This window comes from Tachypleus tridentatus, chromosome 4 (assembly GCF_004210375.1).
Source record: "Tachypleus tridentatus isolate NWPU-2018 chromosome 4, ASM421037v1, whole genome shotgun sequence".
Lineage (NCBI taxonomy): Eukaryota > Metazoa > Arthropoda > Merostomata > Xiphosura > Limulidae > Tachypleus > Tachypleus tridentatus.
Genome location: NC_134828.1, coordinates 75,425,932 through 75,451,161, shown reverse-complemented (window position 1 = coordinate 75,451,161; position 25,230 = coordinate 75,425,932). Strand labels below are relative to the sequence as shown.

Sequence of the window (25,230 nt, the reverse complement as noted above, 5' to 3'; positions counted from 1 at the left end):
TTAAATTGATCCAGACAGAAAACACGCACAGGACTTGAAGCTGGAGAATTTTATTTTTAAAGTAGTATTATGACAGATTTTATATTAACTATCAGCTGGACTGCAGGACAACTTTATATTGTGCTCAGTTATCTTTGTCATTCGTTTTAATTAAAAAAATACTTAAAATTAAATAAAGAAACTGTAATATGAAAGCTCGAAAATACTTTGTTTTTGTTAAAATTATGTAAATCATTTTTTCTACTTGCTTATAAATTTTTGAATTTTAAACCGAAGATTCATAAAACTAGGTCTAACTTTCTATTTTGCACTTTTCAGTCGGGATTTTCAAAAAAATATTTAAAATCGTCACGTAAGGACAGACCTACGTGTCTGTTAAAAAATTCCTCAACTAAACCCACTGTTTTACTTATGTGGCTAAGGGACAAGTGGAGTCTAGTAACGTGACATAAAATGTGCGCCGCATTTGGAACCCTGTGTACAGTATAACAGTGAATGTCAAACACTACTATTTGATAGTCAAGGGTAGCCCTAGAGTTAACGATAAATAATATATTATTCTATTTTATTAATTCAAAATTACGGTCGACTCTACCATCCATCGTCATAAATTAATAAACTAGAAGGGTATATTATCCGTCGTCAATTCTAGGGCTACGTTTCACTATCAAATAGTAGTGTTTGACTTTTACTCTTACAGCGCACACAGGGTTCCAAATGCGGCGCGCATTTTATGTCACGTTGCTAGACTCCACTTGTCCCTGAGCCATATAAGTAAAACAGTGGGTTTAGTTGAGGAATTTTTTAACAGACACGTAGGTCTGTCCTTACGTGACGGTTTTAAATATTTATTTGAAAATCCCGAATGAAAAGGGAAAATTAGTCCCAGTTTTATAAATCTTAGTTTTAAAATTCAAAACGTTATGAGAATGAATGGCCTAAGAACGTTTTCTATTTTTCTCATTAATACTCAAAATTGGATGTCATAAGCAACTAATACACAAACGAAGCTGAAAGTATGAATCCTGAAAAAATATCAATTATAATATATACAACAGTTATACAACATTTTAAGGTACTAAGCTTAATATCTGAATTTGTGTAACTGACCCCTTAAGTGCCTTTTTATGACAAGATGATTCACCATCAGTGGTTATGTATAAGAGGTCTCGGAAAAAAATTGATATTTCTTTCCATGTTCAACCTCTAAATTTAAAACACTTATTTGTGGTAGTTATTTGTTAACTGTATTTACTTGTCTGGCATGGCCAGGTGGCTAAGGTACTCGACTCGTAAAATGAAGGTCGCGGGTTCGAATCTCCGTCACACTAAACATGATCGTCTTTTCAGCCGTGGGGGCGTTATAAGGTACGGCCAATCCCACTATTCTTTGGTAAAGGAGTAGCCCAAGAATTGGCGGTGGGTGGTGATGACTAGCTCCCTTCCCTCTAGTCATACACTGTTAAATTAGGGACGGCTAGTGCAGATACAAATCAAACCGTATTTATTTTTTCCAAATATCGCGCATCATATCTTTTGTAAACGTAAAAGCATCCTGCTCCCATGGGAGTTTCTATATATTACTATTTTAAATCTTGTGATATTATACGAATCAATTTCTTCAAAACATTATTCACAACAGCTTTTTAAAAAATAAAATAAAATTCGTTTTTCTCATCCAATGAAAATGAGGTTTTCGTTATAATGGTGTATTCGACAAAACGAATTAATTACTATTAAGATGGTAATAGGTAGTGTGCATGATTAAATTCAATTTGCCACCTTGTGGCTTATCGACAAGAATGAGGTTTTATAACGCTAAAATTCGAGTTTCGATACTAGCAGAGCACAGTACAGTATTCTGTAGCTTAGCGTTTAACGACAAACAAAGTAAAGCTAAGCTATTTTCGAACAGTCGGCAAATTTCTTTTGTTTGATCAGATGCAAGAATATGTTTTGAATTTCTGCTCAGGAATTACACGTGCGTACATTTTGTTGTTGTATGCCATCACGTTTCTGATCACGATCTTAAGTTATTTTAGCGGTTGAACGTTAACAGTATCTTCTAATTAACTAAGTAAAGAGTTCAACAGACGCGAAATCTTGCCAGAGTTTATAGGATGGCCACAAAACACATTTTATTATATTAAAAAAACTAGTCGTGTGGAGTCAACACGTCGTTGCCACCCAAATTAGTCGTCTAATTCAACGTATGTTCATGAAAAGAAAAGTATTATTAATGTAGCTGTACAGATAAGCGTAATACTACATAGAATGAATCAGGTACGTTGGTGTAGTCTTCTGTTCTCTGTGAAATTTAAGTCACCAACTGTATTGTTTCGGATGAATTAAAGGTTTAAAATCGGTATTGTAGTATATTTTTATGGTATCATATATAGTTCAGATTTAAAATTTTACATTGATTTAAATAAAAAGGCTTCAGTAGTATTATATACCATTCATTTAAGATAGGTTGTTTTTTTTAGAACCTTTGTTTCAAAATAATTTAACATTTCAAGAAATGATTTGTTAAGGTTTACAACGAACCGAAATCAGAAACTTATGAGATATAGACATTGCGATGCTTGTCGTGTTGGTGTCGTTATCTTCTCTAAAAGTAAAGCCATCGCTTTAGAGATACCGATGTTAATACTCCTTCCTGTGTTACCAACGTATGTCGAGAGCCCTATTTTGTTACGTGGGTCAGACTACTGAAGATTAATTCATTTATAACTTGTAGACTATAAAATTTAGTACAACTGTAGTATTTGAGCTACTACGGTTCTACTAAAACTTAACTGTAATAACCGACATCCTATGGTTGTACCCAATAGACATCTTTGGGTAAATGGCTCAGCACGGGAGACATGACTCTTGCAAACATGTACAGAATACCATGTGTATAACAAATGAAACATCTTGTCAACGTTCAGAGTTTAAATTTTGAAAAGTTTTCAAATGAAAGAAATAACTCTTTTGGCCATTTATAAATAATAGCCCTCGTGTTGATTATATGTTTTACATATTCGAGCTCATAATTATTCACGCACTTTCATTCCAATTATGATAAGCATAATTATTCACTAATTATAGTTTCAATTCCTACGCTGAACCACGTACGACGATCAAGTTTTGAATCACGTACGAAGGTCGAACAGAGGAGAGATCATGTCCAACTGGTTTATGTATTACCTTATATATATGTATAATCACCTTTCACTTGGTTTATTGGTTTAAAACTATAATCGTTTTTCTGTGAAAATTTATGAATAGGTAATTAATCACGAGTTAGTGCGGGAAACACGTGTATACCTACATATAGTTCAAGTTATTTTCTACTTTCGTTTTCCTAGAAATAGTTCAACTGCATGTACAAAAGAACTTGGAGTCACGCCACATTACATTTCAGTCTCTTTACACCTAGTTTCTTTTTTGTTTTCATATGTAAGGAAAGATTTTCATAAGAGTATTCCTTTAGAGTTTATAAGTCACAGTTTAAAAAATATAGAGCTAGCTGATGGAGATAATATAATTTCTAAGGAATTCTATTCTGTTACTGATGTGCCCCTAAATGTTGTGTTACATATTTTTTTTTGAATGTGCATTTGATGTAGTTTGAATAATTACTAAAATGCTTTCATCTTAGTCTACAGGAGTGATGTTTCTACATATATACTAGTAACTGATTGTATGTAGTGTTAACTTATTTTCTTAAATGTAGGATGTCAAAACGCTTTCTCTGTTTTCGTAATATAAAGCTACGTAATGACTTGTTGAACCTGTCAGAACTTCTCCAAGAGTTGAAACGTATAACCTCCACTTTAATGAAGGGTTCTGTTTCTTTACAGTTGCAGCCATCAGAAAGATTTTCAAGATAGCGACGAAGAATCGGTGAGTGGTTCAATACTCCTTTTTTTTTAATACGTACTCTCAGGTGCTCAGTTTCGTCTTTTGGCGGTCGACTCGCGGGCTACGGAATTTAATCCTATCGTCATACAGGGTTGCCGTTTGGTTGACAGGACGTTATAATGTTACGGTTTATCCCACTATACGTTGGCAAAGACTAGCCTGTCACTTCACAATTAGGGATGGCTAGCGCCGATAACCCTGTAATAGCTTTGCAAAATGTAACAAACGAACTCTACTTCCTTTCTTTCTTAAGTATTACAGTTTTTGTGGTATCTGTAACTGAAAGCTGTTGAACGAATATAGTTTAATCTTGGGGAGTAATGCTATGCTATATTTTGTTAATGGCTCAGCATGGCCGGTTGGTTAGGACACTCAACTCGTAATCTGATGGTCGTGGGTTCGAATCCCCGTCACACCAAACATGCTCCCTTTCAGCTGTGGGGCGTTATAATATTACGATTAATCCCATTATTCTTGGTAAAAGATTGGCCCACGATTGGCAGTGGTGATGACCAGCTGCCTTCTCTCTGGTCTTACATTGCTAAATTACTGACGGCTAGCGCAAATAGCCCTCTTGTAGCCTCGCGCGATATTCGGAAAACAAATATTTTGTTACCATGCTACAAAGTATTCAGTTCACAAAACATACAGTGGCTCAAATGCGTATATTAATAACTATTTAATGGGTTGTTTGTTTCATTACATTATGTAGGTAAGTTTTACTGATTTTTAAACATATGAATTGATTGTTCCTCATTTCATTTTACGATCTACCCTATTATATGTATAGTTTTATATTTTAACTATTTAACTGACTACGATTTATCCATAAAACTGCCGTACAAACCTGTTTTACGTTGTATTATCACGTACTTCTTCCATTTTTATCCTATAATCCTAAACATTTGTGTTTTTATATTTTAATCCAGACGCACATGTTGAATATGTCATTTAAATACCAACAGAAAACTTCGGTGTGCTATTTTAAACACTTAATGTACTGTCATAGTTGAAAACGCCTTTACTAAAAATGTATGCTGTACAATTCGTAACAGTGAAGAACAGATCACATCTAAGACATTCCTCTATCCTGTATAATTTGTTGGATCGTTGACGCAAGTTTATGATTAACAAATAAAAACGACCTTTCCTGCAACAATCGTTTATTGTTTTGTGGAAAACTAGTTACTTCACTTGTAAGACTAAACTATACGTTAAAGGTTTTAGGTTTGAGTTTACGCCCAGGGCAGGAAAGGTTGATTAAATAGATATTTTGATCAAAGCGAATGACGCTTTTCAAGTACACTGCACTGTACAACAGTAAATGTACGTTTGATATAAAATGCTCGTGTTTCCTGAGGAAGGAAAGTTGAGGTCATTATGTTTGTGCCCTTAAGTTATTGTATCACGATGCGAAATAGATTATGGAAAGATTAACCAGCAAAACCAGTTATTTTAACAGCAAAAATTCACACAAAATATTTTTTATGTATTATGTTAGCGTTACGATGAAATTTTTAATGGTGACTATTGGTTTTGTGAGTGAGGAAGGCAGGAAGAAACGTTGTAGCAGATAATTCGCGCCTGAAACGCTGGATGTAACAAAATAATTAAAGACGTTACTTAGATTCTGCGACTGTGTGTAGTTATGTATTGTTTTACTTCTCTGTATGACATAACTAGTTGTATTAATTTTTGAGTTACATCTTAGTCCTGATCTATATGGTTAGTTGTACTTATGATCAGTTCTTGATGTGAATTAAGGAACAAATATTATTCGTTTTCCATGGAAATTGGTGGCGCATTTCATGTTTTGGGTAGATAAAAATAATAAAATATTCCCTCTTTCAATTTACACGAGAGTTTTCACAAGTTTGAGCATAACTGAAATTTTCGTTAATGCGCATAGATTAAAAACAAGAGGGAATTTTCAATAGTCGCTGCTGTAATGAGAACTCAAATCGGTCAAGTGATGGAACTATTAGCTAAAAGTTTGTACCCGAAGAAAAACAAGAGGGAATCCTCAGTAACCGCGGCACTAGAAATTCGTTTCGGCAATACTGGTGTAAATTAATTCATAATACTTCCTCCCCCTTTATTAGCTGTATTTTTATGCACTAGCAATACGAAGCGTGGGAGCGCGTGTACCTGATTCAATTTTATTACTCATGAAGATCTCTACCAACCTACCCTCCAACTGAAATTCTTTCAGACAGGATTAGAGTAAATTAATCTACGAGGCCTTGGGCGTGGCCAAGTACATCAGTCAAAAGGGTTTGACCTCCTGAGTCTCAACCTATAATTAGATCCCAAATAGGTCAAGAGATGACGGATCAATGAACTAACACTTTCTTTTTGAAGACTCGGAACCATTTTATGAGCCGCTGTGCCGCAACTAAAAAAAATAACATTTTAATACCCGAGTTATCCACGCGTTTCTCCATATTAGTTTGACATTTCTATCTAACAACAGAGACGATGTGTAGAGAACTGATAAAACCAAACAGTACGAGATCACTTATATTTTTCTGTTAAATACATATAAACTTCATCAAGTAAGCAGTTGGTTGGTATTGTTTGTTTGAGATTCATATGTTATAAAAAACCTTGAAACCAGAAAAAACAACAAAAAACATTGTAGGCTCACAAGTAGTTTAATAAATAGTTTGGAAAATTATGTTAAAAAAAACCGAACTATGGGACCCCAAATGCAGTTCTAGGGTTAAAGGACAGAGTTATCCGAAAAAGTACGTTAAAAGTCTGAACGCTTTAGTTAAGCAACTAAAGGATTTTTCCTACAGGACAAAAGAAACAACAACAACAAACAAACAAAAAACGTAAGCTTGTAGGGTGATTTTAGAAACAAGTATATTGTACTGAAGTATATTTAAACAAACTCAGTGAAATGTCTTGTATCTTGTCGATCAAAACTTCGAGAATATTATGGCGTATTCCGATTTCTAGTTTAATTCACAAGTTTATATTTGAATCCAATAACTTATTAACTCGTTAGGTAGAAATACAATCGTCTTTGTTTCTTGGCAAAGCGGAAATATTCAGTACTTTTTATAATGAACTTTATTGAAATTTTAAGGCATAACGTTGAATATCCATCAGAAGAAGGTGTGTGTGTGTGTGTGTGTGGATGTTATTTTGAAATAACAAGCTGATGCCAATACTTTAATAATTTCTAGCTTCTTGTTTAAAAGTAATTCGTTTCTCTGGCCATGTTAGGATCACTTAGCTTCAGACTTGTTAAAAAAGTAAGAAACAGTTGAACTTTTATAAATGCATTAAAATTAAACTATTAATATCTTTAACATTGTATTTTACGTTCACGTTTTGTCAACATAGCATTAGTGTAGGTTGATGTTTGTTCCATGTTTGTCTATCTTGCTTCATGAAGCTGAAATCACACGACACAGTAAGTATATTGATCAAATTTCACTTCGGTCCATCTACCTCGAAATGTCGTGATTTAATATAAAGCTTCTGTCGTAAACTGGATCTGAGTTTTCGAGACATTCTGCTTTGCAATAAGCATTAAATGAGTGGAGGACAGAACGTAGGTCAAGCTTCGCTAACAGATATTTCCCTCGAATAAGATCAATGAAAGCAGCGGAAAATCTTCAATCTGTATTTGTCCCCCCCCCCCCCCCCCCTCCCTCACAGTATACCTACTATATCATTGCTGAAATATACTCTTATTTTCAGGGCATATTGCCATTTAGTCTAAGGGAGGAAACAGATCTGTTAATAAAGTACTACGTGTGTTTGAGGGTTGTCAGGACCCAAGGAGGAGTGCAAAATGCATTATCTCTGTTAGAGTAGCGGAATACATTAACATGTCTGTGTTGGTTTGACATTTCCATAAAGTCACGAGGAAAAAAGAGAATTACGTGTGTATTTGCATAACACGAATTGGTATCTGGGGTACATTGTTTTATAGAAATGTTAAAGTGTGACGTTAGTACTAAATGGTGAGACCACAAAACATCCATCTCGTATCTTTCTTTGCCGATTTATTTGATTATCTGCTGAATATCTCACAGGAAATGCAACAAAAACACTACTAACCTTCCACGCGTTGTGGACAACACCGTAATGTCGCTATATCAAAACTTCTGGTACCTTTTTCAATTTCTTCATATATTGTTAATAGTCATTTTATTCGAAACGTGTTGCATCATAAAGCAGTTAGCATAATATATTCGTTTGCATTTCACTTAAATATATCGTGTAAAATCCTGCTATGAGATACAAAGTGACTCCTATCAACTGAAAACTGGAATTGTTTCATTTCATAGTTTAATTGTTGAATCTAAACCTTTCAGATACTGTGAGACGCACAATTAGTGTTTTCCGGGGGGGGGGGGTGATTCTGGGCTGCTTGAGAGGCAACAAGGTTTGACAAATGAATACATAAATTGAATCATCAAATAAATACAATACAGCAGTCTGAATAACCGACAGCAAATCGAAGAAACGTCAATACAACAAGAACCTGTGTAAACATTCTATTTTTTTATGATATGTTAACTTTTTTCAGTGTAATTCATCTAGTGAATAATAATATTAGATGTAACTTGTATCTATATAAATTTGGTATTAATTCTGTTACTGTGTGTTTAAACTTAGATTACATGATGTTATGATTTATTTTATACCTGACATTTCTGTATTTTCAATTTGTGTACAGATTCATAGAAAAAATATACGTACATGTTATACTTATTGCTTTTATTGGAACAGTGAACATTATTTGTTTGTAATTGTTGATTTTATCTAAATAATTACGTATATTTTTATTTATTAGAATATTTTAATATATATATATGCCAGCTGCTTCAATAAGCCCTATAAATCAGTATGTTAACTATATCTAGTTTAAATAAATCTAAATTTCAACTATTAAACCAAAAAGTTTGTATATAAACAACCTTTACTCTTAACATAACAATAAAACTATTTCTGGTGACGTTCCGTCACTACGGATTTGTCAGGGCTAGTAGCAGTACAACTGTTCTTGGTACACTGAGCCCTGATAAAGCCGCAATGGCAAAACGTTAACAGAAAGAAAATGTTTTTAAGAGTAAAATTTTTATTAATGGTTACAGCGATCTAGTTTCGGTTACACAGTTACCATCGTCAGGGTTAGTGTTACCAAAATTTGTCGTCTATAAACAATAAATATTTTACCTTTCATTGTGCCAAAAACGTTGGATTTTGTTTTTTTAATATGTATAAGAACAGTTTGCCCGAAAAGAAATTATAATTTTTTTATTATTTGGATAGCAAAGGTCGTTTTTCCTAACTCTGAATTCCTTTTGAAAAAACACAACAGAATACTAAAATACGAGCATAAAATACGTACATAAAACGTCACTAAATTAGATATCTTGCCCTTGTGAAAAGTTAAGAATACTTCAATCATTAATAGATATAATGAGAAAGCGTTAGGTTGCGTAAGCTACTGAGATGGTTGATATAAGACGTACAATAAATATGATATGGTTGACAGTTGATGTTATGCTGCTACTCTGTTGTTATTTCTATTAAAAAAGGGATGAAATTTTCACAAGTTTTAAATGTTTGTTTGGCTATTAGACACAGCAGTTAACACTAAATTGCTGTACAATGGAAAGAAAAAAAAAACAGCTTACGGCTTCATTACAATAACTGTTTGTTTTTTTAATTTCGCGCAAAGCTACTTGAGGACTATCTGCGCTAGCCGTCGCTAATTTAGCAGTGTAAGACTAGAGGGAAGGCAGCTAGTCATCACCACCCACCGCCAACTCTTGGGCTACTCTTTTACCAACGAATAGTGGGATTGACCGTACATTATAACGCCCCCACGTCTGAAAGGGCGAGCATGTTTGGTGCGACCGGGATTCGAACCCGCGACCCTCGGACTACGAGTCGAACGCCTTAACACACTTGGCCATGCCGGGCCACAGTAACTGTTAAATTAAAAGATGGCTGCATAAATGTTTTATAAGTCACAGGTTAAAGTCACTGGCTTCGTTAAAACTATATATTTATCGGTGACACCAAAAGGGACGCATGTTATTGCAAAGGGGCATGCATGACAAATTACACACACGCCCGCTTTCCCGGCATCCCCGTAAAGCCAGCCAACGAAATAAATGCCGCATGGTCACATTTACTAGTAGACAAGATTTCACTTAATATTAAAGCTATGCCTTCAATATACGTGCGTCTTTTATAGATAATGGATACTCCACGTTATGAATCTCATGCAAAAATTCATCTTTGGGTTTTATCCAGGTTATGTTGCAAAATGAACCCGTGACTATATTGTTATAAATAAGGTATCAGCCCTTCGTGTTTTCATGTATTGCATGCACTTATTGTATAGTTTTACATATGTAGTATGTAATTCCACTTTAGATGTTGCAGCCGTCATACAGGAAAAAATAACATGAACGTTCTAAGATTTCGTAAAATTACCTTTTTCAAAAGACTATTGAAGCAGCAACAACAAATAGACAACGCCGAGAAGGTTGTATTTGTGAAAGTATTTATTTCAAACTCACCAAAGGCAGCTGTGATCTTTGACCTCTTTTGTTTGAAAATTAAACACATTTTTAACTTACAAAATGTTTGTAACGTAGGTACCGTTTATACATTAAGTTAATTTCACATAATACAAATACGGTGTATTACGTTACGTCAAAATTGGTACTTTGGTTGTTTATTTAAGAACAGTGTGCATATTCTATTTTGTACATGCGTATTAGCGCTTTGATTTCACTTAGCAATTGACGTTTTATATCGATAGGACGTTTCCATATTATCATAAGCAAATGAAATATTTCGAAGTTGTGGGTAAATTAACTTTATGTAGTTCTAAAGTTTACTACGAACGTTTTTTGACACCAAATAATGTGTGACATTGTCGTATAGTACACAATGTCTATTGAGGCATGATTAATATCGATTATTTACATTTTGCCATAAAAATTGTCGTTATTAACCTTACCCATTTATGGGTGTATTACACATTTCTTTGTTTTCTTTTTCTCACTTATATTTTGCGTGCATGTAAAGACTATAAGCTCATTTGTAAATATTTGGCCCGTCATGGCCAGGTGGTTAAGGCACTCGACTAGTAATCCGAGGGTCGCGGGGTCGAATCTCAGTCACACCAAACATGCTCGCCCTTTCAGCCGTGGGGGCGTTATAATTTACGGTCAATTCCACTATTCGTTGGTAAAAGAGTAGCCCAAGAGTTGGCGGTAGGTGGTGATGACTAGCTGCCTTCCCTTTAGTTCTACACTGCTAAATTAGGGACGGTTAGCGCAGATAGTCCTCGAGTAGCTTTGCCCAACATTCAAAACAAATATTTGTGAATATAACATATAGGGTGAAAAACTTGGTGTTACACACGTTAATCAGTTTTCTACAATATTCCACTTAAATGTATATCTTATTGTGTTATATATATATATATATATATATTTAATATACGCTAGTTTAAACTGGTAGTTTGGTTTCAGATTTAAGTTATTGAATTATGTAATTAAATTAGTGCTCCATAGTATCAATCTTCACTTTTAACCTTAAAATTACGGACGGCGTCACTACCCATCGGATATTAGCATACGACTCATACAAAAAAAGGGAGAATTCCACTAAATACGATGGAGTCCCATATGTATTTTACGTAGAGAATGGGAGTCTTGATTCAATATTTTGTCAGTTTTTTTTTACATTGATTGTAACAACAGGAAAGAAAAACAGTACAATATGTAAGCACCACTAGCAGTGAACAGTATACAAAGAAGTCTTGAGTTTAGGGTTAATAATACGCCTTTGGAATATCAATGGCGGAAAATTAAAAACCTTCAGGTTTGACAGCTACTAAAGGTGGCGTTGTAAGTGGGTATGTTTATTATCTGTCGTAAAAATCGGTGAATAAGCGAGGTTGTAGAAATTATATGCTTGTATCTTTCTGGACTTTCACATATTTATATATTATCTCATCCTGGAAGTACGTTGTTTTTGTTTAAATTTATATTGCTCCTAGTTAACCATTGGACGCCCCCTTCCCCCTATCTGGGGCCCGGGATGACCAGGTGGTTAATACGTTCGACTCGTAATCAGAGGATTGCGGGTTCGAATCCCCGTCGCACCAAACATGCTCGCCCTTTCAGCCGTGAGGCGTTATAATGTGACGGTCAATCCCTCTATTCTCTGGTAAAACAGTGGTCCAAAAGATGACAATGGGTGGTGATGACTAGTTGCCTTCCATCTAGTCTTACACTGCTAAATTAGGGACAGCTAGCGCAGATAGCTCTCGTGTAGCTTTGCGTGAAATCCAAATAAACAATCTCCCGTATCTGGAAATTGTAATAACGTTGATGCCATTTTGTGCTAGTAGCATGAAAAAATGTTTGAGCTATTCAAATATAACTATTAATATTTGGTTTGACTCCAGTTTCACGCTTTCTATTAAGTAATATTTCCTAAAAAAATTTGATTTTGCACATGTTAATTTCCAATAAACGCAGCCCATTAACCAGGCATTTTACGTTTCTCAAAAAAGATCAAGGCTTGAGAAGGAGAAGGTGGCTGTGATTTTCTGTAAAATAATTTTAATGCCCTCTCCTCAGTTGAAGCCATTGCTGACGTCAATGAGCAAATCGTAGTTTTCTTCAGTACATTTTATGAGAATGTTGTATTACTAAAAATATATATCTATGCAATCATGAATGTAAAACTTATTTCAATTTTAGACAGTTTGTAAAATACAATATCCATATTATGTAAAATTATGACTTGATAACCTATTCAATTTGAAATTATATTCATCAACAGAAAACAGTCTAGATTGCAATGGTTCTTTACCTTTATGGGACCCATCCACGAGCCAAAGACAATTCTGTGGATACCTTTATCGAGATATGTCTATACATGGAAGCATATCTTACAGTATATAGAAGCAGCAGTATGAAACTATTTCCATTTCATAGAAAAAAAAAAAAAATGAAAACTGGATTATTCACTGTCATGGATACTACACTCCTCTTAGAATTACCAATGACTTTTAACATCTGTGAACCAGAGGTTCAGAATCAGGTCTAGATAAAATGGAAAACCTAAATTTAGAAGCTTCATGTTTACGGTGGAACTACTCATTTCAAAAGTGCATATTGTACAATCAAGAAGCATCTGCTCACATGTTAAGAGACCAGTAGTATGATACCAGTCAAATGATGTGGGCATCCAGAATGTTACAGCCAGTCTTGTTTTGTGCTCTTTAGTTTGAGCACACATTAATAGAAAATGATTTTCACTTTGTGAGCATCAGAATGTACAAACTTGTGTATGGTGGTTAATTACAATATATATGAAAATTATTCAGTAAAGCATTGATCAGGAGAAGGTAGTTCAAATTTTAACAAATACATGAGATGAGTAATTAGCACATATGCTTTAATTTGTCTGTGAAATCATTCCTCTTTATTATCATTAGATAATTTGTTCATTTATACCGAGTAGATACTGTGTTAGGATGAGCTTTCAAGATGATGAGTTACATTATAACAACGGGTCCTAATGTATAAAGAAAAAGACAACAAATACCACACATCTTTAATGTAAAGAAGAAATAATCTACACATTAAAATGTTAGAGAAGCACATTAATTATTACTTTCACATACATGTAAGTAGTGTGTATCTGTAAGTATGTACTCTTTTGGTTTATTTTCAATGGACTTACACAGACAGATTGATGAGTTTTTTTGTTGTTTTTTTTTGTACCACCAGGTCCTGGCTGTTAGAAGACTAGAGCAGCTAGGAAGTGACAGGCAAGTCTCATCAGCTAATATGTATGTACTGGACCTTTTGAACTGTGGTCTGGAGTCAGGGGAAGCTCTTAAAAGGGGGAGGGTAACAAAGTAGTTGAAAAGATTCAAAAACTCTTTGTATTATAACTTAAAATTTCTTATAGCTTCTTTATTTTCTAAATATCCTCACCACATGAAGAAAAAGCATTAATTTTTTTATTAGGTTGTTTCCAATGATCACTCATAGCTGCACAAAAGATACCTTTGCATGACTCTTCTTAATTTTATACTAATTTAGAGTAGGAGGGAATGCACCTAGTCAGTAAAAATCCAATGCCAATTCTTGGGCTGTTTTTGTCTGATTGATTAGTGGGGTTTGACCATCATTAATAGTGCATCCACAACCCCAAATTTCAGGGGGACAGTAAAGGTTCATGAAGCATGAACCTTTAGTGCTAACTTCTAGATCATGCCTGGTCTTTCATTTTATTATTTAATAGAAATAATTTTATTATCAAGTGTTTCAAAGTTTTTGAAGAATATAAAAAAACTTACTTTTATCAATGTGAAATTATGGATAGGAATTGCACTTGTAATTTTTTTGCATTAGTTTTAAAAGTATGTAACACAATGTTTCATAATGCATATATAATCACTTAGTTGCTTGAATTCTTTTAACTCTTACCAATCTTATAATGGGTATCCTGAAAAGTTTGTATTTTTGTTTGAGACACTTTTTCCCTGCTCTTTCTGTTCTAATATCTTCTATATATATATTTGGGAAATATTTTGTGTTCATCACTTACTTTATGATCAACTCAGTAACACACTTAACCTTTATAATTTTAGATATTGGTGAGGTTTAATTCCTTCTTTGTTTAATGGGATGAGTCAACAAATAAAATAGGTGTCAAATAATGAGTCTTAGTGTTAGAAACAGAAGTCAGTTAATATTTTTCCAGTACAAGCAAATATAGTGATTAGTGTATCATTGACAGTAATAATAAACAAATTATTTGCCAGTTGATTTACAGTTAGTACATCTCAGACCTTTATGGGGGAAATTAAGTGCATACTTATTGTTAATAATTTAAGGTCACATGACTATTTATCAGAATACTTTGATGCATTCGTTTTTTAATATGTATATGATGTTGTAATTTATAAGTCTGATATCATCAAATTGAAGAAGGATTAAGATAAGTAAATAGTGAATTTCAGTAAATTTGTTCAGGAAAAGTTTTGAATATGTTTGGACTTTATATCTTGACAGAACTTATTTTTACTCTCAGATCAGATTACAGTGACATTCTCAACCCACCACTTCCCACAGAAATCATGTCAAGTGTAGAAAGCAGTTCCAGTGACTCAGAAGAGAGCAGCTCTGGCTCAGAATCAAAGGAAAGTAATGTGTCTGGAAGACTTTCTCCAGAATCACCAGCAAAGGTGTCTGTTGTTATAGATTTATTTTTCTGTAGTTATTTTGTGAGTGTAAGATTATTGTTTTAAATTTATGAAACTAACTAAAATTTGTTATTTTCATTTTATGTTTGTAATATACTGCTTATAATGTCAAATTCAGTTTATAAGAATAATTGGTAAAAATAACATTTTCTGTTTGTGGAAGTAACCAGTTCTAGAATTCATAACAGAATTATTCATCATCTGTAAAACAATTTGCATATTTCTGGTTACCTTTTCATCTACAAGGTATATAACTACATTGGTTAAAAGTCATGAGTTGCTTATGAAATTCAATTCAGTTATGGTCTTTTGTAGTTGCTTGTGGTAGCTGAAGCTACATGGTTATCATGAACTGCAAAAGTGGTTCTTAATAGGGATCATAAGGAGTTACACAAAACTTTAATACAACATTTGGACTAAAAAAACCTTTATTGTTGACTGCTATGGGTGTACACACATGAAAATGCTCAAAAAAAGCAAACATCTTAGACTTACAAGGAAAAGAAAATTTGCTCAGAATGGCTTGTTGTTAATTCTTATTCACTTGCCAGCCTACAACAAAATGGCTTGACGTATTGCACTCAAATATTTTGTAGAATACTAAATAAGATACTGCAAAAGTCATAGGGGTATTGGAAAAGTTTCTGTTAATTCTGTATTTTATAAAACGTAAAAATGTCCCAAATTTAGTGTAAAAATAGTTATCATTACCCATTTAAGTTGCTTTTCTTACAAATAGTTGATGTCCTTTAAAAAGTTTAAGTACAAGATAAAACAGAAATTACCAGTCTATAATAGATAACCATAACATGTAGGTGCTAAATGCTTTAAACACTATACATTTAGTGTTTTTAGGAAATAACCACTATATTATGTATGAAATCACACATGTATACACTCACAGAATACTTATTTTAGAAGACATGAACCTTCATTTAAAAAAAAGTGTTTTATTTGAAAAGGCTGCTGTTCTACCAGTAAAATTTGTTTTTGCATTTAGTGGAGGCTGTGTTTTAGTCTAAGCATATACTTGCTTATTGCTATGCATTATATATATACAGAACTTAGTTACAATAAATTGTAACTTCTTACTATATTCTATGATAATTTCCACCTCCAACTTCACATTTTACATTTTAAAGTAATATGATCAAAAGCTATAGTTGATTGGTTAGTTTGGTGTTTTATGGTGCAAAGCAACTAGGCTATCTGCACCAATAGCTATAGTAAATAATCATGAACATTAGTTATTATTTAGCTAGCTACTACTGTTTATTATCATTATAACCTGTAGAGTTAACTTCCATATCAAGTAGTTCTTTGTCTATAGTTGAACATACAAAAAGCCAACAAATAAGATGAAAAAAATGTATATTTAAAAACCTGCAATTAGGGATCATGAAAGAAATTAATGAAACAAGGCCAGAGGTACTGTAGAGATTATCTACTCAAACTAACTTCCTATTTTGGTTCCTTGCTGCTATCTGGAATAACATTTGGTGGAATCAAAATAGGGATTTGTAGTTTAAGTAAATAATGTCTGCAGTATTTCCAGTCTTTTTCCTTACTTTTTTACAATCACTATATGCAGGTTTTTAAATTCCCAATTTCATTTATCTTGTTCTATATACAATTATAAGAGCATGCATGGTACAAAGCAACATGTCTATCTGGTTAAACAACTGGTTAAAAATTGATAAAATGTAAAAATGAATTGAAATAAAATTTAATATGCAAAAAAAGTTCTACCTGAAAAAATATCATGTAGAGACACAGCTGTAGAAATATTTTAAGAATGTTTGCTTATATTGTTCCGTATGAAGACATCTGTTTTGTTTTCCTTTAGAGCTCCCATTGTAGTTTATATTATAATCAGTTGCTGTTTTTTTCTTTGTCAACAGCATAATACTCAAAGCTGGGGTCTTGCTAACTTTATGGAAAAGAAAGATTTGCATTCTCTAGCATCAATAAAAGATGTAAGTTCAAGTAGTTACCATCAAAATATTCAACATCCTGTGATGAGCAGTCAACAGAATATCTCACTGGATTTGGCTGATAAAGATTCTGTTAACTGGATTCTAGGAAAATACTCTAGTGATGATATTAAGGATTATTTCCAAAGGTTAGTGCTGTCTACCTACTAGAGAAATATATCAATACTATTTGTAGAAATAACTTAGTTTTAATAATGCTTCCAAATGTTAACTTTAGGTAATTGGAGTATAACATTAATAAATAGTCAGTCAGTAACATACAAATTTTCATAATTTTCTTTTAGATTCCTTGATTATCACTTATTTTTGTTTTTGTTAATTGTAAATAATTTGCAGCTTTACTTGAATGTAGGTTTTTACATATGGTATTAAAACATACACAAACCATTCCTAATGAGTTTCTTCACTGTGAGTTTTTTTTGTCTATTTTTCTCATTACATGCAGTACGCTACATACTGACCTACTTAACGTTAGTTTTTATACTTGTAAATGTGTGCAGATATTGTGGTCTTTTGCAAAACATATTGACAAACAAAACTGTGAAATTACATAAGTTGTATCCTTGATAAAGTTTTTTTAAATTTGCAGATGATAACTTATCTCTATAAGCAGAAATGCTATACTGGTGCATGATGTAATCATGCAATAATAACCCTCTATAAATGGGAGTGTGACAGAACCTACACAAGCAGTAGTTTACCCTGTGCACTTGCACTTGAGATAAAGTAATTCTTAGACAAGGTGAGAAAAAGGTGCACTAGAACTGGGGGTGACAGGTGGGAATGTGTACAGTGGCAAGTATCTATGGGAAATACATTTTCAGACTAGGAAAATGTTAACTTCAGAGATGATAACTCACTTCTACATGCAGAGATGCAAAAATTTCATGTTGTATTGGTGGTGGGGCCAGTTCAAAAATTAAACATTAATGAGATTCTTTCAGAAAGTGTTTTAAGGGAAGGCTCATGAATTATTACACCCATTGACAAGGACTCAATAAGGGCACACTTATAGGAGACTGCAATTGTCTCAACCAGGGTATACTGAAAGGAAGGAAAGGCAGAATTACCTGAAATATAACAATGATAAGTGGAATGCAGTCATAATCAACTGAGCACCTGCACACAACTGGTTATCAAGCTGATATGTGTAGTGTGGTTAGGAAGGAGTATCTTTCAGTCAAAAGTTCTGTAGTTCTACATGTTTCTAACATATTAAAAGTTCTTTGAGCCATAACTAGATTTTCACTCCTACCAATTATGGCTAGACTATGATTCAGAGCTGTAGCATTATACAACATTCTGAAGAGGATATATGAAATTAACACTATTAATAATAGAAGCAGGCAAAGTAGAAAACCAATATAAAGGCAATATTAAATACCTCAGAGTATGACTCTACCAGGTAATCGACAGTCAAGTACAAATAAAAAATAGCAAGATACATCTTAGCATAAAATTGTCAAAATCATAAGTGTAGTTAGTTCAGACATTCCATTTTCACAGGTGGAAATTCATTTAGTTGGTAATCCTAGATTGGAGAAACAAGTTAGAATCTGCATCTCAAGGGTATTAAAAGAATTCCTCTGAACAGTAATTTTGTTTAAGGAATTTAAAGTAGTATGTAAAGGCTTATCTCGATAGATATATTCCAAATACTATTTCAAGACAAGTTCATTATCTCATGGTCTTAGTGTTTTGACCAACAGCTCTCCTAAACTTAGTTTCATAACCAAATTTGAAGGTCTAGCAAACCAAGTTTTTGAATGAAGCATTGGAAAGTCTAATAACAGTTATTTCTGGTAAAGAGTATATGACTAGAAATCTTGGTAAAGAAAGAGGAAAAAGTGACTGTACATATAAAATCTTTTATTTGCAGTCATTTTCCAGTCATTTTTATCCTGGGTGATAAAGTATTCAACAAAAGAAAATTTGGTACTCACTGACCTACCCACCATGGTAATGTTCTACAATATCAAAGTTCAAATTTTAAGAACTGTGCAGGAACTCCACATTTTTGTGGAATTAGCCCAAACACCAATGCCAAATTTACTCCTTGAGAATGTCCAGTAGTGGTACTAGAATGACCCTAGTTACAATTGACCAGCTGAGCTTGATAGAGCCAGCCCAGGAATTCAAGGCCTAAGTGGTATGTTGCACTGTTCTCATGTAAAGCTTACAACACAGGTGGATGTTTAGATGCCAGATAAGTTAAACTCTGCAGACAGAACTTTCCCTTGGAAGTGCTGTTGATACATATACAGGAATCTACATTGATTGGTTACGTGGTCTGTGACAATGGTTGATTCCATTACTAATTTCACCACTTAGTTGTTTTTTACTTACTGTTTGTCAAAGTTACAGCTTATTAACCTTTTTATTAACAATTTACATGAAGATTGGCTTGATCTCAGAATAAGCCGTATTTATTAATACTTGGTTATATGTAAAGGTTAAGTTATCTATATAAAACCATGCATTAAGGTATTCATAGCTAAATATAAATATTTTTCTGTAATGGCCAAGATATTTATTAAAGAGGACTACAGAATACAAGATTCATATTTATTTGTTATATTATAGTGCCTAAAAATGCTTTAAGCTGTAAAAGTTGTTTGGCATTTCTTTGGCACAAAGCAATTGGGCTATCCGTGCCAAATAGTAAAAAAAAGTAAAATTATTATAACATGTAAAATGAAATCAAGCTAAAACAAAACAGTAGTCAAAATTTAGATAAAAGGTTTATATAGCATTAAAAAGGCTAATAGCCCTTAAAAAATTAAAAACTCAAGAAAGATGGACAGTGTCACCATTACCAATGACACTGTCTAGTGCCAGGGGTAAACCTGTGGAAAAAAACCCCATCTAAAATGGTGCTGTTATTCAGTGTTGTAATGACTGCATGACAGTAAGACATGGGCTATTGTGACTTGAGTGTCACAAAGGCCACACACTGGCAGTTCAGTCCTAGATAAAAGAAAATAAGTTGAAAAACTGTGACCAATGTGTATCCTGGCCACAACAACATTCTCCTTTCAATCCTTATGGAAACAATATGGCCAAAAGAGCAACAGCCAATCTCCCTCAAAATTATGGGAAAATGACCTCTGCCTCATGGGTCACTGTCAACTCTTCAAGAAAAATGAGAGAATGAGTAAAGGGGAAAGCTCCATAGAACAACTGTCATTATCAGCATCACTCCTTTAAAGCTTTACAAGATAAAGAAGGGAGATGGCAACTATCCTATGAGAGCAATAAGCTCTAATTGATTGTAGTTTCTCCAGGAGACAGGTAGAGGGAACTAACAGTGATGGTATGACCCAAGGAGATATGGCCAGTTTCAACCTTCAAGTGTGTATTGAGTAGCACAGACAAGGTGGATACATGCTGGTCAACCAGTAGCATCACCTCTCCATGAATGTACCCATCACACCACATGTCATTTGGTATATGAAAAGTTGTAAAAAGATGACATCATCAGTGGGTTTCAGGAATGTTTCCTGAAAGGAGAGACATACAGGATGATAGGAATTCATCAAGGCCTTAATATGATCCTGATCCTTTTGTTTATGACCACACCAGTCTTTAGTACAAGGAGCTTTATCAACTTCTATAGGGTCCTGCTCTAGGTAGATTCCAGTGATTGAGAGTGTGAATAAATAATCATTCAGAGTAGTTGGTTATCAAGGCCATATCCTCTAATTCTCATCCAGCTTAAGAGGTTCTATTTCTTTTGGGGATGTGAGTTTCTTTGGAAGTTCTCATACTCCCGAGTCATGGTCACATTTATTCCCTCTAAAGGGAGTTCTGTTGGATCAGTCAGTTGTCCTTCCTTCTTCTCTTCAGATTGATCTTGTTTAGTGGTTGATCATTGTTGTGCAGAGTCAGTACTATAGCTTGTGTTCCTCTTCCATCTCCTCATCTGGACTTGCATCTTTTTTTACTGATGGTTCTCTTGGTTGGGGTGCATATCTCAGTTCCCAGATTTCCATAAATTGGTTGTTAGCTGAATTTGGTCTTCATATTGATGTTTTGAGGCTCTTAGCTGTTCATTGAGCTATGCCTCATTTCTAACATCTTCTGAGGTCTATCTGAAATTATATTCGGAGTAGATATGGGGTGTACAAATGTATTGAAATATGATTAAGTCTTTACTGAATATTCTCCAGAAGGAGTTGGATAATTTAGGTACTAGTATGTCAGAACTTACTTTTCATGATCAAAGTGTGTTTGCATCTTTTGAAGAGCCAACAAATTTCACCCAGGTCAGAATGTTGTTACCTCTAGTTATGTAGTGCCATGTGTTTGTGGGTTGATGACTGAGGTTAGCAGCATGCAGTCTAAATATAAGTTCAGTCTTGTATCTGCATTGAAGACTCAAGTGACTCAGTTTGAATAACAAAGTCTCTTCTGCTTGGTTGTGGCATTGGATCCTAGATTCAAACTCAATTGGTGTTTCATTATACCTGTGGTCTGTGAATCCAGTCAGTGCTCCTGCAGCAATAAGTCAAGGAAGTTTCATCAACAAATAATCCTACAACCATGGAAACAAAAGAGGATTGTAACCCCTCATCATATGCATGCACACACACGCACAAGAGAAATAAGTTCTTAGTTTATTTGCTGCCACCAAGAAAACAACCAGTTCATCTTCAGAGGTAACAGAGATCAACACCTACCTCAAAGGTCCATGTATTCCTCAAGAAAGGAAGATTAATGACAAAAAAAACCTTTCCTACCCTAATGCAACACAAGAGTTCTAGCAACCTCTTCACTGCCAAGACATTTTGAAAGTGATGTTTGTAAAGAAGAGTGGACAGTTATAATATATACAAGTTTTCTTTGAAAACATAGTTTTTGTTCTAGAACATTTTATTGAATTTTGAAAAATAGAAGTATTGAAATGTTATTACTTATGCTTTTTGTTTCAGTTTTTAAAACCCTTTGTTTCATAAAATATAGGTATCAAAATTTTACTATCTGCTGTTCTATGATGAATACATTTCTATTTATTAGTATTTAAATAATTAGCATTTTTCTTATACTTGTTTTTGTGTATGATTACTGATCTCCAGTATTCATTCCATCCCTGTTTAAATGTAAGAAAATAATTTTCCTGTGATGGAACACTGCCAAAAGTAATGTGAGTATGGATATAAAAAACAACACAAACATAACTGTGGTCAAAGAACTAAACTGAGAGATCTTGAAATGTGCATGTGTGTATTTCTACATACATTTATGATTAAAGTTAACTGACAATATTAGAGAAAACTTCTTACTGTACATGTGTATTTCAAAGGAAAAAAATTTTTATTTATTCAAACTTTTGTTTGATTAAAATGAAATACACAAATTCTAGAGCAGGATGAATTAAAGGTCTTATGATCTTGCTCTTGAATAATGTTGAGAAACAGTTTTAAATAACACAAATTATTTCCTTTCCACCTTTTCTTTTTTGAATAGTCCAAGCCCTAATTTACTGGATTTTGATTCTGAGGCTTTGTCACCAAACAATGAGGGCCAGTTGTTGTCACCTGTGATTTCATCACCACTACTAAAAGAAGACACTAAATTAGAAAAGGATGCCTTAAATACACATCTTTTTGAGGAAGAAAAATGTAGAAGTGAGGTTCAAAGAAATAACAATGTCAGTTGGCTAGAAAAGAATTATGACAGTGAAGTTAAAGGGACTTCTGCTGAACAGGTACATTATGTAAAAGTACAAGTCCACACAGGGAAAACAGAAGAAAATGTTAGTATATCAGAGAGTGAAAAAAGTACAAATATATTTTATGATCAGTGTAGTTCAAGCTTTTCTTTTACTCCTGAGATGTTCAGCTCAACTGTGTCTAGAGCCAATAGTACAGTGAAAAGTTCTAGGCCAACAAACAAGTCTACTATATATGATTCTTCATTGCATAGTTCAGGTAGTAATAGCTCCTATGAGTATTTAACTTCATATAAGTATAGTCAAGAAACCATACAAAATAACCATCATAAAAATGAAAAAACAGTGACTAGTAAAAACCCACATAAACATTTGTATGCTGGTCATGTAGATAAAAGTATTGCCAGAAAAAAAGAAACCTTTAAAATGTCTAATCATAAAAATGGATCAGGGAGGTTCACAGTAACAGAATCTGCAAGTTTACATTATGATGAAAAATCTCATAAGCAAAAACCAAAGAGAATGGTGAAAAGAAGCACATTAAGAATAAAATCTCAAGAGATTATTCAGTCAGATTCATCAAGTTCAGATGAACATGAAACAGTTGCTCTAAGAAACATTTCATCCAATATTAAAAATCTTGACAATGAGAAATTTTCTTTACAAGAAAAATCACCTAGTGTTACTTCCAGTTTGTCCAGAAGACATGCACAAAAAGTTAAGAATGGAGATACTTCTGTAATATCTACAGATGTATCAAATTCATCTCATTTAACTGAAGTGATTAACAGTGTGGCTAAAGGAGACTCCTTGTGTTTAGACAGCTGCTCAGAGAGCAAGAAGCATGTGTCATTAAAGAGAGAGAGTAATCTACTAACCCAGTCATTTGACTATAGAACAATGACTAACTGTGAAAATCCCATCAAAATGGACCCAGCCATAATTTTCTCACCAATTCATAATGGGAGGACACCTAAAGCTCTTCCAGAGCACAAAGAAAATGCCATTCCACGTGTTTTAGTGAATATTAATTTAAGTCTTATAAACCGAGTGCCTGTATATCCACCAATAGACAGGACTATGTCTGGTAAAGACAAAGATAAGATTCAATCAAAAACCTCTACCAAATCCAGTCCAAGGGAACATTTGAAAGAAATAAAAGATTTGAACAGAAAAAGTGTTTGTTTAAGTCCTATGTGTGATAACTTATCATCAGTAAAGAGTAAAAAGATAAGTACACAATCAACACTTAAGCCTCAGAAGCGAAAAGCTGAAGATAAAACAGGGAATGAAAAGAAGCACAAGATATCTGCTATTGCCAATAATATACCCACAGAAGCACAAGTTAATGGGTAAGTGATTTGCTGTTGTTTTTTGCTTTTCAAATGTTATGAACTTTCATACACTTTCGACAATTTGATCAATAGACAGATAAAGTCCTACAATGTTAAGTATTTGTAAAATATAAATAAAGGACAAGCATGCCCTCTTGTGTTTTCCATTTTATGTAGGTGAAGATTTGTGCTAATACTTTATGCTCATGTTAACTAACAGAAGTTTTAGTTGTTAATGACTTACTTGCAAATAACCATGAATGATCTTCAAATCCTCTACATTTAATCTATGTCAGTCTTATGTACAGTTTCACAAAATATATTAAAGCATAATTATTCTGTTATAGACTTCTGGGACCTTTTCTCATGTACTGTATTTTCTAGTTATTTTTTTACATAGTGTATGCAATGGAACAATGTTTATATTTATGATGAACATTATTTTTGACAGTGGTTTATGAGCAGTATCGTACTAAATATTTTTCAGTTTTTTTAAATCCATTTTGTTTTAGTATCACAAATAGCTTCAAGTCATAACAATGATGGTACTGAATTGCACTGTTCAGGATCAACTATTAACAAAAATTTATGGTTAAACCTTGTTGAACCTGCACTTTTATTATTATTATTCAATTACTTCCATTATATTGAACTTTCATAAAGTTAAAAGATACACATCTTTTCTAAAGTACTTAAGCTGTGCTATACTTTCAAATATATTAAGTAATAAGTAACCTATGCATTTTCTGTTACATAATATGGTGCTAATTTTAACAATACACATCACATGAAGGATTTCATGATTTTCTGGCTATAAATTGTAAAATGTCTCAAATCTATGGAGATATGATGTTGCATGTAATAGTTCCAACTGGTCTTGCATTAAATCATTCAAAACAAATGAAAACATTTACAAGTGAATAATTTTCATTGAAACTGGGTCACATTTTGCTATGCTTAAAATGTTGACAACCACTGGATATAGATTTCTCTGGAACCATGGTGACACGAGTCTTATCAGTCATTCTAGAACCCACAAAAACA

At 33.5% G+C, this 25,230-nt stretch overlaps 1 protein-coding gene across 2 annotated transcripts in view; it reads left to right on the top strand.

Annotated features, from left to right (window-relative positions):
* LOC143249462 (uncharacterized) overlaps positions 1-24,459 on the top strand; it is a 37,209-nt gene extending 12,750 nt beyond the window's left edge. For both annotated transcript variants that reach the window (XM_076499359.1, XM_076499360.1), the window contains exons 2-6: positions 3,849-3,891; positions 13,704-13,744; positions 15,016-15,169; positions 17,089-17,309; positions 22,648-24,459. In XM_076499359.1, the coding sequence (XP_076355474.1) occupies positions 3,849-3,891; positions 13,704-13,744; positions 15,016-15,169; positions 17,089-17,309; positions 22,648-24,208 (2,020 nt within the window). In that variant the 3' untranslated portion in view covers positions 24,209-24,459. The remainder of the gene's footprint in view (positions 1-3,848; positions 3,892-13,703; positions 13,745-15,015; positions 15,170-17,088; positions 17,310-22,647) is intronic.
* The last annotated feature ends 771 nt before the right edge of the window (positions 24,460-25,230 follow it).